Source organism: Lonchura striata, chromosome 11 (genome assembly GCF_050655825.1).
Source record: "Lonchura striata isolate lonStrDom1 chromosome 11, ASM5065582v1, whole genome shotgun sequence".
Taxonomy (NCBI): domain Eukaryota; kingdom Metazoa; phylum Chordata; class Aves; order Passeriformes; family Estrildidae; genus Lonchura; species Lonchura striata.
Window position 1 is genome coordinate 3,594,152 of NC_140713.1, and position 12,184 is coordinate 3,606,335.

The 12,184-nt window shown below is 51.8% G+C and overlaps 2 protein-coding genes across 2 annotated transcripts in view; both read right to left on the reverse strand.

Annotated features, from left to right (window-relative positions):
• Positions 1-503: 503 nt before the first annotated feature.
• Positions 504-8,348, reverse strand: LOC146766351 (uncharacterized). The gene is made up of 7 exons (XM_085589337.1): positions 6,639-8,348; positions 5,801-6,049; positions 5,316-5,458; positions 3,118-3,278; positions 2,497-2,620; positions 1,586-2,301; positions 504-1,170 (listed from the first exon to the last, which is right to left on the reverse strand). The coding sequence occupies exons 1-7, from the start codon at positions 6,835-6,837 to the stop codon at positions 909-911; spliced, it is 1,854 nt and encodes a 617-aa protein (XP_085445463.1). The 5' UTR covers positions 6,838-8,348; the 3' UTR covers positions 504-908.
• Positions 8,349-9,307: 959 nt separating this feature from the next.
• LOC146766352 (axonemal central pair apparatus protein HYDIN-like) overlaps positions 9,308-12,184 on the reverse strand; it is a 78,223-nt gene continuing 75,346 nt past the window's right edge. Inside the window, 2 exon segments of the mRNA XM_085589338.1 lie at positions 9,308-11,650; positions 11,927-12,095. Coding sequence (XP_085445464.1) covers positions 11,255-11,650; positions 11,927-12,095 — 565 coding nt within the window. The 3' untranslated portion in view covers positions 9,308-11,254.

Consider the following 12,184-nt stretch of genomic DNA (forward strand, 5'->3'; position numbering starts at 1 on the left):
GCGCTGCGCTCCATGTCTCCTGCTCTTCTATTGCTCTGCGCAGGGCTTTCTCTACTTTGCCCCATGCCTTAAGGCTTCTGCCACTGCCTGAGGATTTTGTGTCCTCGGCCAGCACAGCTGTGCATTTTTCCCATATCTCCGGATGCAAAACATCCACAGGGCGTTCAATTGCCCCAAGCTCAAGCAGCCTTGCTATAGCAAGATAAAAGTCTTTGAGCTTACACTCAATGCCCCATTGCTTATGAACCTCACTTACGACCCTGGCGATGGCATCCATGACGACCGCGGGTCCTGGGACGTCTCCCTCGCCGAGAACACGGTCTCACTGGTCTGGCTGCTGCTCTTGTCCAGGTGACACCCGCTACCCGAGCGAATTATTCCCGGGCTTCAGCACCAGTTATGTTGCCTTCATGGAAGACAACGTCGACCTGGTTGTAAGGAACAGCACGGCAGCCCAGTCTCCCCTGGGCCACTCGGTCTAACGACACATGCAGGCACCAATGTGGTGGACGGTCGAAAGCGTTTATTATCTTATCTCATGGGTTTAAATAGTCTTGGGGGACTCTGCTACGTCAGGGGGGGTTGGCAGGGTCTCTAGGGTTAGTTAGGAGTGGAAGACTACTGGGTTAGGTGTGGTTACATTCATTGGGGTAATGGATAACATGTTGCAGGGTGAGAGGGGGATGGGGGTCTTTCTTTCCGTCACATCCCGAAATCTTCCGTTCGCCTGTCCCTATCTACTACACTTGGACTTGATAAACTCCATCTTATTGGACTCAGCCCATATATCCATCAAACAAGCTGACAATTAACAATTTATTAACAATTGTTTATTAACAATTAATTGAAAATTATTCAGTAGGTAATTAAAGTTATAAGTAGGTAGTTAAAAGATAAGCTGGAGGTGTTCACTGGAGCTTGGAAGGGTAGCTGCAGAGGTTTCCAGGTGGGAGACCATCAGCAGCAGGAGGCACGATGGTGCCGGCTCCAGGCGGATGCACCAGCTGACACAAATGGTGTTCTTTGGGTATTGGTTTCCAGAGCACCTCCTTCTTGAGTCCCTGGTCTTCCTCTGTCTCCTCTAAAGTTTCACCAAGACTATTCTGCTCCTGGGCTCTGCCTTTCACAATCACCTGCCCCATCTTCTGAGCCGGATTCAGGTTAGGAATCCTAGGAAGAGAGGGACTGGTATTAACCAGACAAACATTCCAGGCCAGCTGCTTTTCTGTCTCCTTGCAGAGCACATAGTGTTGCATCCTCTCTCTGTGCAAGCAGTGAGCAGCAGATTTAACAGCTGTACTCGCTGCATGGAGGACAGGAACAGGAAATTCCACCTGAACCTGAGGAAGAACTTCTTTCCTGTGCAGGTGCCATGCTGCCAGAGAGGGTGGGGTGTGTCCCTCACTGGAATTATTCCAGAGCCCTCTGGACAAAACCCTGTGCCATGTGCTTTGGGATGAACCTGCTTGAGCAGGGAAGTAGGACCAGATGACCTACTGTGGTCCCTTCCACCCTGTCCCATCCTGTGATCGCCCAGTGGTACCCATCAGAAGCATGAGATGGCAAGTGTGTCGACGTTTCCCACCTGCACAGCACGGTGGTCTGAAACATCCCCGTGAACTTTGGAGAGAACTGCACATGAAAGGTCTGCTTCTGGCCAGGAGCAAGGATGCCATGGCAGGGGTTGATGGAGAACAATGGCAGGCCATGAGTGAAATCTGTGAAGATTTCCAGGGCAGAACCAACACGCTTTGAGTAGAGTAGCCTCTTGGAACAGTCCTGCTCCTCGGGCTGCTGCAGCTCCTGCTTGAAATCCTGCTCCTGCTTGGCAGGCTGCTGCAGCTGCTGGGCCTCAGAAGGGTGAATTTGGAAAGGATGCTCCTGCTGCCACCTAAAACGATCCAGCAGCTTTCTGTAACGCTTTAAAGTAGCAGAGACGAACTGACCTGCATAGAGGAAGAGAACACCTTTCAATGACAAAATCCTGTGTTCCCAGCAACTCTGCCTCCTGTGCAGGTAGCTGGAAGAGAGCTGGGATGCACTTGGAGCATCCCTGACCAAGTACTTCTGGCAGGAAATAAGAGTGTCTGGGAGCAGAGTCTCTGCCTGCAGCACACACTCCTGTGCCAAAGCAGGAGAGTTGGTTTTAGACAGTGACTTTGCATTTGCCCTGGAGTGGGGAACTGCACACAGACAGTGGCTGCAGGGCAGCTCATTTGTTACACCATTGCTTTTCACAGTCTCAGACTTCTCAAAGAGATGACATGACATCCCCCTTCCCAGTCCTGACCCAGCACATGGCTCTCCCCAGAGCCTGGCTCAGCTCCTTTGCAGAGCAGAAGTGGCAGAGCAAGAACAGAAGGGGCTGAAAGGCAGATGGGGACAAGGAGAAAACTCTCCAGCTGCAGCTGGGAAGCTGCTGATGAAAGTGGACATGTGGACAAGGATGAAAAAGCAATTTATGTTGTGAAGTGACAGTCTTCTCCCAGGCCCTCAGCTACCAAGTGAAATGCCCTTACTCATCTGACCAGTTGCAAATGGCTTCTTCACCGCTTCACTATCTGCAGCTTTCTCCCAGGAGTATTCCAGGGCTACCTTCCCCGTGTTGCATAGCCTGAAACTGAAAAGCGAGAAGGAGGAGTAACAAAAAATGTCCAATAAATATAAAGCAAATAGTACAGTAACACTGTCTGATGGTACTGCTTTCTGCCGAGGAGCATCTTCTTCGCCAGGTAACTCTGCCATGCTTAGACTGCTGTCGTGAGTGGCCCAAAAAAGTATTTCAGAGTCTGGAAGTTTAAGAGGAAAGGGCCAACATGATGCCCAGGACACTGAAGCTAAGGGGCTTACTCTGGCCTTTAGGTCTTGGTTTGACTGCAAACTTATTCTTGAGCAGATGCAGACATGCTGTGAAAGCAAATCCATGGTTGTTCTCAGCAGAAAGGTATGGCAGCACTGAACCTTCTCTTGACCACCACCAGCTGCTTGGCTTTGTGTGCACATAAATGGGCCTGTGCTGGTTTTGGCTGGGGCAGAGTTCTGGGAACACGGCACTGGGCCAGCCCTGGGCAAAGGCAGCTCCTGCTCGCAGGGCCCTGCCTGGCCTCCAGCACTCACGTGGTGGTCCTTGTCTGGAAGGGCAAGGTATCCTTGAACTGAACCACGGTCGTGTTCAGCTTGAACTGGGTGTAGGCAACAACGGCACTGAGGTACACCTCCAACTCCTGGCTGCTCTCCTCCACCACAGTGTGAGCTGGCTCCGGGGCTATCTCGATCACCTGCAAACAGAGAAGGGAGGAATCACTGAGCAGAGCCCAGAAAGTCAGGCTGAGAAAGGAATCTTCTGGCCTCCAAGATCAGCCTCACGGAGGGACTAGAAAGGACCACTCACTTTTACTTCCCTGGAAAGATGACAACATTGAGACTGCTCTGCTACAGTAGTTGTTTCCACCCACGGATCAAAGCAGTCACTAGCACAGCTGTTAATATATCGATGGAGACTATAGCTGTGCTCTAGTCCTGTACTTCAACCTTGTAGAGGCACTGACTCTTTTCCTGGTCCCCTTGAAATCCAGCAGGTCTCAAAATTTGGTTTCAGTTCCCCTGCTGGAGTTCTGTGGATGGAGAACCCCAAGACTGAAGAGTTCTAGAAAGCACCTTTTTCTTCTTGTCTTAGGAGAAAGTGCTTTCCAGATGTCTTGTGTGGAGCAACAGCTACGTTGCTGGGAGCTGAGGATGTGCATTTTGGGATGTGAAAGATCTCACTAGGAAAGTCTCCACCCTCACATGTTCTGATAGAAAAGAGGATGGTATAGAGGCCTTAAAATGGTCCAGAAACTCAGAAAGAACCATCACCCAAGATAAGTGTGTTTGGAAATAATGACAATAAAAGCAAGAAGCTCTGGAGATGATCCTTCTCTGGACTCCTCCATACTGTCATTGGTGCCTGAGCTACTCCATGATGAGATATCCCACACAATACAGAGACAACCAAATTCTCTGGTATCCAGGCAGACAAAACTTGGGGTTCATATGCAGGAGAAGTGGATTTCTCTCCGCTTTGAAAGAAGAGGCAGAGTGCAGCAGACTTAACTCCTTGTTTGCAGAAAGACACGAAATGAGGTGAAGAGATTTCTAACACCATAAAATGGGATAAACTAAGAAAACGTTCCCCATTCAACACAGGCTGCAACACTCGTGCTTGTGGCACAGACTGATGCAGTTTGTGTGTGGCTAAAGGTCTCTTGCCAAAAGGCTTCCCCCTCTCGTGTGAGTGTATCCAGTCACTGTGTTTCCACCTCTCTCCTGGAATGCACTGCTGGTGAACCTCACGGCTGTCCAATGTCCAGAGAAAGCAGGAGCTGCTCAGCCAACAGTGATGGTGTTATGGTGGTTCTTTGTGTAAAAGCTGGGTTGGCTTGTTTGGCCATTTTGCTTCTAACCTTTTCTTTTTGAGGCCAGCTGGCTGCCGGGTCTTTCTTGGTGGTTTCCTTCCATGTGACGATGCATATTTGGTCATCCCAGTCAGGAACCTTCCTTTGTGGCAGCTCAAAGTTAATCTTGGTCACCTTGCAGCTCACAAGGTGCCTCCTGAAGGTGGCTGGGACATCTGATTTCAAGATCACTGTGATGCCCTTGGCACAGCCAGGATGGAGGTGTCCCACCTAGGGAGAATCAGAGAGGGAGTCAAGACCAAATTGGAAGCCTGGTCCCTGCCAAGGTATCCTGGTTTGACAAGGAAGTGAGTTTTCTCAGGAAGTTGGGGTCAAACCAATCAGTGGTCAGATTTGAATGCTGACATGTGGTGTGACCACTGAAGACACTGGACACATGTCTGAGAACACAGGGGGTTAAAAGCGGAGAACTCCAGGGCAACTCTCTCTTTTGTTCCAGTCAGTGAAGAGCTCAGACCTCCCCTGCCCAGCCACGGGCTGGGTGCGGGAGGGGAAGCCATGCGGCCTGGGAGAGGTCAGTCAGGGGGCAAAGGGACCGGAACTGGGCCAGCCCCTGCGGACGGTAGGCCAGGACTGACAGCAAAAGGGACTGATGTGGTGAACACCTATGCCAGGAATCTGCACCTCAGAGTGGATGTACACAAAGTTGGATATCCAAAAGTATGAACAGAAGGTGCCACCTCCCATAACATGAAGCCTTTTCTGCAAGGCTGGCAGCCATGGCCCAGCCAAGCCAGGGGCTGCATCTCCTCCGTGGCACTGGAACAGGCTATCACTGGTACGTGAGGACTCCCTGCCAGCTCCTGGGAACACCAGGGCAGGGCTTGAGCAATGGGGAAAGGCAGAGCAGTCCACGCTCACCTTGGGGAAGAACTGGAATGGGGCGTCTGTCTCCCACTCAAAGCGCATGACCTTTGTACGGGTGTGGTTGGTGATGGTGAAGGTCCTGCGGCAGGGCTTCCTGACAGGACAGTACCCAAACTGGAGGTGATTCACTCTGACAGCTGTAAAGGAGGAGAGCAAGGGATCTCAGCATGCAGGAAGCTCCACCTGCCCCCCTCACGTGCAGACACCTGCATGTTCAATGCTTCCTTGCTCCAAGCCTTCCTCCCTCTGGAGGGAGTGCCCCAGGCAATTCCCCATCCCACCACTTCCAGGGAAACACCCTGACACGTCCCTAAGCCAGCGACATGCAGCACAGCACACGCTGCTCTGCACGCATGGCTGCCATGCCCACAGGCCACCAAGCCCTGTGGGTGACAGCCCAGGCCTGGATAGAGGGAGGACACACATGATCCGACATTTTCCTCTTCCTTGCTACACCTTGGCAGCCTGTCCTCTCTTACCATCAATGATGTCTTTCTTCAGACTGCTCTCAGCATTCCTCTCCTGGATGTCTTCCTCTAATCCACCGAGGGTGAATTCATCCCTGTGGCCTTCACCCACCAGCTCTATTTGGGTCATGCAGATGTCCCCCACTAACAGACAAATCTTCTCTTCCAGACGTTGAGCCAGAGTGGGTTTAAAAATGACATCAAACTTTGTCGATTGCCCAGAACACAGAAGGAAGAAAAGCTTCTTTGGGGGCTTGCTCTCTGCACAGCAATGGAAATCAGATTAAGTGATACAGCTGTACAGAGGAAATATTTCCACAGGATAGATGAGGAATAAGAGGTTGAAACCAGCTGCCTTCTAAGCACAGGTTCTACCCCCAGTAGCCCCAGAACCTCTTCCTCTGTTCACAGGACTGCCACCTCCAGACACAGCACCACTTAAGCAGCTTAACCTCAGGCTGATGCCCAGCCCTCATTCCATTTGCTTCCAGCCAGCTCCAGCCATATGCAAAGCTGAGCCAAAGAGTGCTTTTGGCTTCTGCTGGCTGTCTCTGTGCTCAAGGGCTGTGTGTGTTCAGGCTGGTACCGTCCCACATGCAGCAAATACTTCAGAGGGTCCACTGAGGTAGTGACAGCCCCCCACAACTCAACCCACCATGTCTAGAAGAACAGAAGAACTTCCTACAACTTGCTAGGAGGAGACCCTGCAAAAAGTCCCCAAGAAAAGCTTGGGAGACAGAGCCCAATAAAAGAAACTGTGCCTAACATCTGGCTGCTGCTCGGAGAAGCCAAGAGCAGGGCACAGGTTTTCCCTCTTTGCATGATCACACTTCATGGTTAATGGATTTACCGTTTCCAACGGAGTTCTCTTCCACATCTCCAGTGCGGAATATCCTGAGTGTGGAGGCCCTGCTTCTCAAGAAGAACACTCCATGCTTATCCTCCAGGCATAACATAAACTGAGAAAAGGGAACCCAGAGCACAATGATACTGGTGTGAGTACAGGATGGCACAGGGAGACTGACACCACAGTGCTGCTGGTCCTGCATGAGAGCCCAGCACCTCTCCCACTACAAACAGCATTTAGCACAAAAGTTAAGTCAAACCAGCAGGAAAAAAGGGTGTTCAGAAGCATCTGGATAGAACTGACACAGAACCAAACAGGACAGAAAGTAATGGGCAGAATGTATTTAAAGCACAACTAAGTTTACTTAAAAGGTAGTAAGCTAGGATCAAATACAATCTAATGGAAGTGGGAAATCACACATGTCCATGAGAACAGAGGGTGACCTGAGAGACGGGGGAAAACACCACTTTTCTTGTGTTCAACTTAAAAGAAGAAAGACTGGATAGAAAATTTCCAAGAACTCTCTTCTTGGAGAACAGATGTCGGTCACTTGCTTAAAAAGAATTCTGACACCTCTTCCCAGGTGTGCCATGTTTTTTGGGACCCTTCCCCTGTGCCACAAGCACTTGCTCCCAAACCAGACCATTCCTCGAGCAGGTCCTCCTCACCTCCACAGGTGCGATGCCATTGTTACGGACGACCAGGGGCAGCGTCTCTGAATCCCCCACCTGGAGCCTCTTGAAGCGCAGCACGGCATTTCCCCTCTTGCTGCGAGCACTTGGGCACACGACTGTCAGCTGTGGCTCGAGCCCCTTCCCGCTGATATGGAAGGTCACGATCCGAGGTTCAATTCTCACAGAGCTGCAGGAGAGACACAGAAACAATTTCAGCTGGCACTAACCCATTTCTCACGGGCAAGTTAAGCAGCAAGGGCCACCCACAGTGTTTTCCCTGCTTGGTGCTCATGTACCGCACAACACAGCCCCCACCAGCCTCTTCCCAATCCACTCAGGGCCATTCACAAGAGGAATCTGCTCCAAAGAGCCAGAGCCTTCCACAATAACAGTTAAAACTAATTCCACTTAATTGAATCAAGCAGTGCAGCAGGTAAAAAACGAGGCATCAGATGAGATATGGCAAATCCCCTGGCTGCAGTGAGATGAGACATGCAACAAGCAAAAGCATAGCTTAATTGTTGTAGTGTGTTTTTATATTCCTGTAACAGTTGTGCAGCGGCTCGCCCCTCCACCCGCCATTTTCTCCCAGCGGCTCCGCCCCGCGTTTTCCCGCCGCCCCCTCAGCGCCGATCTCCCTCACAGCGCTCGGGCACTTCCCCGCTCCCCGCTCCCTGGTCCGTCACTCGGCTCCCAGCGCCTTCCTCCCGATCTGCTCCCTGGGCCTCGAGGGATTGGATGAGGGCCCGGGCTCCCTCCCTTCAGTTTCCCCATTGGTTTTTGTGTCTGTCTATCCTTTCACCTTCCACTGCCCCAAATCCCGCACGGGTCAATGGGCGTTCCCTTCCCCCTGCTACCGCCCCGCTATTTAAGACGTTGCAAAAGCCTCGAGGGCGCTTTTGGCTACTGGATTCTCCGTGGCACTGGGTTCCCCGGAGCCTGGATTAAACCTGAAATTGTTTCCCTAGCCTTGAGTCGGCTCCCTTGTTATCTCCTCGGATGCCACCTCTCCGCCACCCAAGGCAGACAGTGAAACTTCTGCCTCAGCCGCTCCCCGGCTCTCCTGGAGATCCAGGGGAGCGTTCCCCGCAGCTGGCCGTGCCTCTGCCGGGCAGGGGAAGCCCGGCGGCTGCAGCTTGGCACGGCGGCACTTAATGAATGCCAGGGAATCAGAGGATCATTTAATTGTACGGAAACAAAGAGCAAAATGTGCCTGCTGACCTGCTGGCACAGAAACTGCTTCATCTAAGCCTTTGTACTTGGAAACGGCCAGAGCTCAGCTGCAGCACATCTCAGTAGCTTCCAATTCGCTACGGAGTATTTCCCTGTCTTCATGGTTTCTCACAGAGAATAAATCATCAGCCTCATTTTTCTGCTCTAAGAGTTACTCCTAGATCATCTGATGCCAAGAACTCTGCCTAAGGCTACCGAAAGCATTAGAGCTAACAAGAGGTCTGTGCCTTCCCAGGGGAGAGGCAGCTGTCAGTGAGGCCTCCCCCAGTATTTCACAGGGTTAGTTACCATTTTGGGATGACAAGGGAAGCCTTGATAATGCAGTCGTAGTCCTGTTCATCTGGTGGGGTGAAGGTCACCTTCACAAGAGCATAGGATGAGGCGGCAATGGACATCTTGACTGGATCCACCTTGAAAATGCTTTCGATAGGGTTTTTTTCCTTGGGGGAACCCAGAGAGCAGTGTTAGGAGAAAATACCTTTCATCATGACACAGTTTTATTCATAAATGCATTACTGAGAACAGCCCCAGACAGTGTCTTCCTTCCTGCTTCCCTGGACAGGCTCCCTCCCTCCCAGGGCATGCTGACCTTGTGCTAAAGCATTGTGTGTTTTGAGTCCTGGCAGCTGCCCCAGCCTATATGGGAGGTGGGCACTGCATGGAAGATCCTGCAAATAACCTAGAACTGGCATTCAAAGAGAAGGAAAAGCCAGGGAGCCTGAGAAAATGGTCTGCTTTGAGCCCTGGCATGTGAATTCGTAACTGAGAAAATGCTCTGCTTTGAGCCCTGACATGTCAGTTCATAACAGCCCGTCTCCGAGTGTGCTTCCAAGAGAGGTTTAGAAGGATTCACTTCTCCCACTGAAGACCCAGAGGTGTGAGCCAAAACCTTGCCCCAGACATGCAGAATTCCACACAACTGTTCCCTGGCTCTGCTGCTCTCTCCTGCAGTTTGAGCTGCACTGAGCTAGCCTAGTCTGGGCCACAGGAAGCAATGCATCTGGAGAACAAAACAGGCTCTCACACGGCCTTTAGAGGACAACCACCACCTTGGCCTCCGTTCTTACCTCTCCAGGCAGGGGTTTGATGGAGAGGGCCACATCACATGGCAGACGGCTTGCATTGTAAATATTGAAATGAGCTTCAGCCTCTTGCCCAACCACAACCTTGTGGAAGACAAATTTGTTCTCATCTCTGATGAACAGGCCCGCGCCTTTCAATGACTGCAGCTCGTGGCAGAAGTTGGTGCTGCTGCAGATCGGGTACTCCTTGAAGATTAACTTGACATCTTTAACAAGTGCTGTGGACAGACCAGAGGGGTGAGCATGGAGAAGCCTCCCTGATGACCCTGCTGGCCTCTCAGAAGCCTTGATAAGCCCTTTCTGCCTGGGTGACTGCTAAACCCAGCCTTGGGTGGGGGAGCTGGCTGTGAGGATGGAGCTCAGTCAACCTCAGTCTTAGAGAGCATTGCTTTCCTTTTATCCTTCCATGCATCCCTCTCAGCCTGGAAGGGATGAGTCCACTGGTGGACTTGAAGAGGGCTGGAACCTCTGAGGATTTTAAGGTGGGACACCAGGGCTAGCGTGCCTCTCTATCCAAGCAGCAAGTTTAGGTGCTGATCAGCAGCAGGTGTGACTGTGGGCAGTAGGTACCTGGGAAGTAGGACTCGGCCATCAGGGTAAAGGGAATGCCGAGGGGATTGTCCTTGGGGTCTCTTCCTGTGATGTCAATGTAGAGCTGCTCCTCATATATCCCCTCTTGCCTGGCGAAGCATTCCACTCTGATCACCTGCTGGCCCCACGGATGGACAGAGCCAGAGCAGGGGGACACCTTGAACATGCCAAGAATGAGGCGATCCTGCAGAGAAAGTTCCAGGAGAGGCTGATGGCTAATAGCTGTGCCTTCAGCACCCCAGCAAGGAATATGTCCTGCCTTGGCTTCCAGCTGGGCCCAAGCACCCAGTCCCAGGGCAGGGAAGGATGACTGCATGGCCCAAAGGCAGCTCCAGGCTGAGAGCAACAAGCCAAGAGGAGCTGCAAGCCTGTCCCAAGTGGCAGAGAGAAAGGAGTCCGAGTGTAAAGAATGAAGGTGGTAGCTGTGATCCTTCAATCTCCAGAGGTAACATAGGAGAGCAGAAATATCTGTGAGAAATGATGGGAGAGAGGTAGAGACTGGGAAGAAGAAAAAGCAATGTTGTCTGAGCTCTGTGGACTGGGAGTTCAGTGGGGGATGTTTTTGCTTCTGTGGTGTTCACAGACCTATGCTGGCTCGCAGCTACCAAACACAGGACCTGCTCCCCCCTCTGTTGACCCTACAACTCCAGGTCAGAGCCAGAGTACAGAACGTTCAGTGGGACTGAGCAGATACTGGACTCCATCCTGCAGACCACGTTCCATCCTGTGGCGATGAGCCCCCAGGCCTGGGCACAGCAGCATCTTCTCACATCCCTTGCAGCAGCACTACTGGGGAGCAGGAGTCATTCACCTGTGTTGAGGAGCTTGATTTCCTTCCTGTTGAGAGCTCTGTAGCTGATGGAGCAGATTCCCCTTGCTTTGAACTGAGGGGAGAAAGCAAAGATATCTGTCATGCTGAGCTCCCCTGCCTTTCTCTGAGGCCAAAGCTGGCCTTCCTTCTCACAGAGGAAAGCCTTCTTGCTCCTGATGGCTCCCAGAGAGCAGCCTGTAGCACCCATTGCTGGACAGAGCAGCTTTATCACCAGCTTTGTACTACACATGGGGATACTGAGACATTTTTTTGTTCCCTCTCCCCTAGCCAGGGATGCAAATGGATGATAGCTGTGGCTGCCTGCCACATACCAGCTGTGGGGTGGTGCCTCCTCACAGGAAGGGTGGTGCAGGGCTTCTCATACCTTTTGCTTTCCAATGCAGATGCAGCCTCGTCTGCTTGGCGGATGTGGAATTTGAAGTTGACCATGCCTTTGTTCTTCAGCACAAGAGTCCGGCTCTTCCTGGTGCCCTTGATCATGGTACCGAAGTCGGTGGGTGAGGCAGGCTCAACGCTGTACTTGCTGTACTCGGCTCTTGCTGACACCTTCAATGGGATGTTGGCGACAGCCTGGCCTCCTTCCCTTGAGCTGCCATCTATCACCTGTGTCCACGGGAAGGGAGGTAACCAAAGCAAAGAGGCCAGCCTCTACCCCAGTCCCAGCCTCCACCTCCATCCATTTACCCTCCCTGTTTAAGCACCTCCTCCAGAGTCAGATGCTCAGCTCCACTTAGGAAGCCTCCCAAATGGTTTTGAAAGGCTTTGTTTGTGTATGTAGCAGAGAGGATTCTCCAGTAAGGCACTCCTTCCATTAGACACCTATCCTGTTTATGCTCCCAGAACACCGTGTGATAACACAGCCTGGCCCAGGCAGCTCACCTGGCAGTACAGGATGGGCTTGTTCTTGAGGACAATTTCACTTGTGGGGTGGAAGAGCATCTCAATATTCACACCAGACTGGGAGGCAGTCAGCATGCCTGACTGAGGCTCAACAGTGAAGTGGGATGCCAAGTCTTGCATCCTGGGACCTGCATCCTTCAGCATGAAACTGGGGAGAAAGGGAAGGAATGGAGATCTCTGCAGTTAAAAATATAGGTGCCACCAGCACAGCCAGGACTTTGCATTGGACCAGAAAAA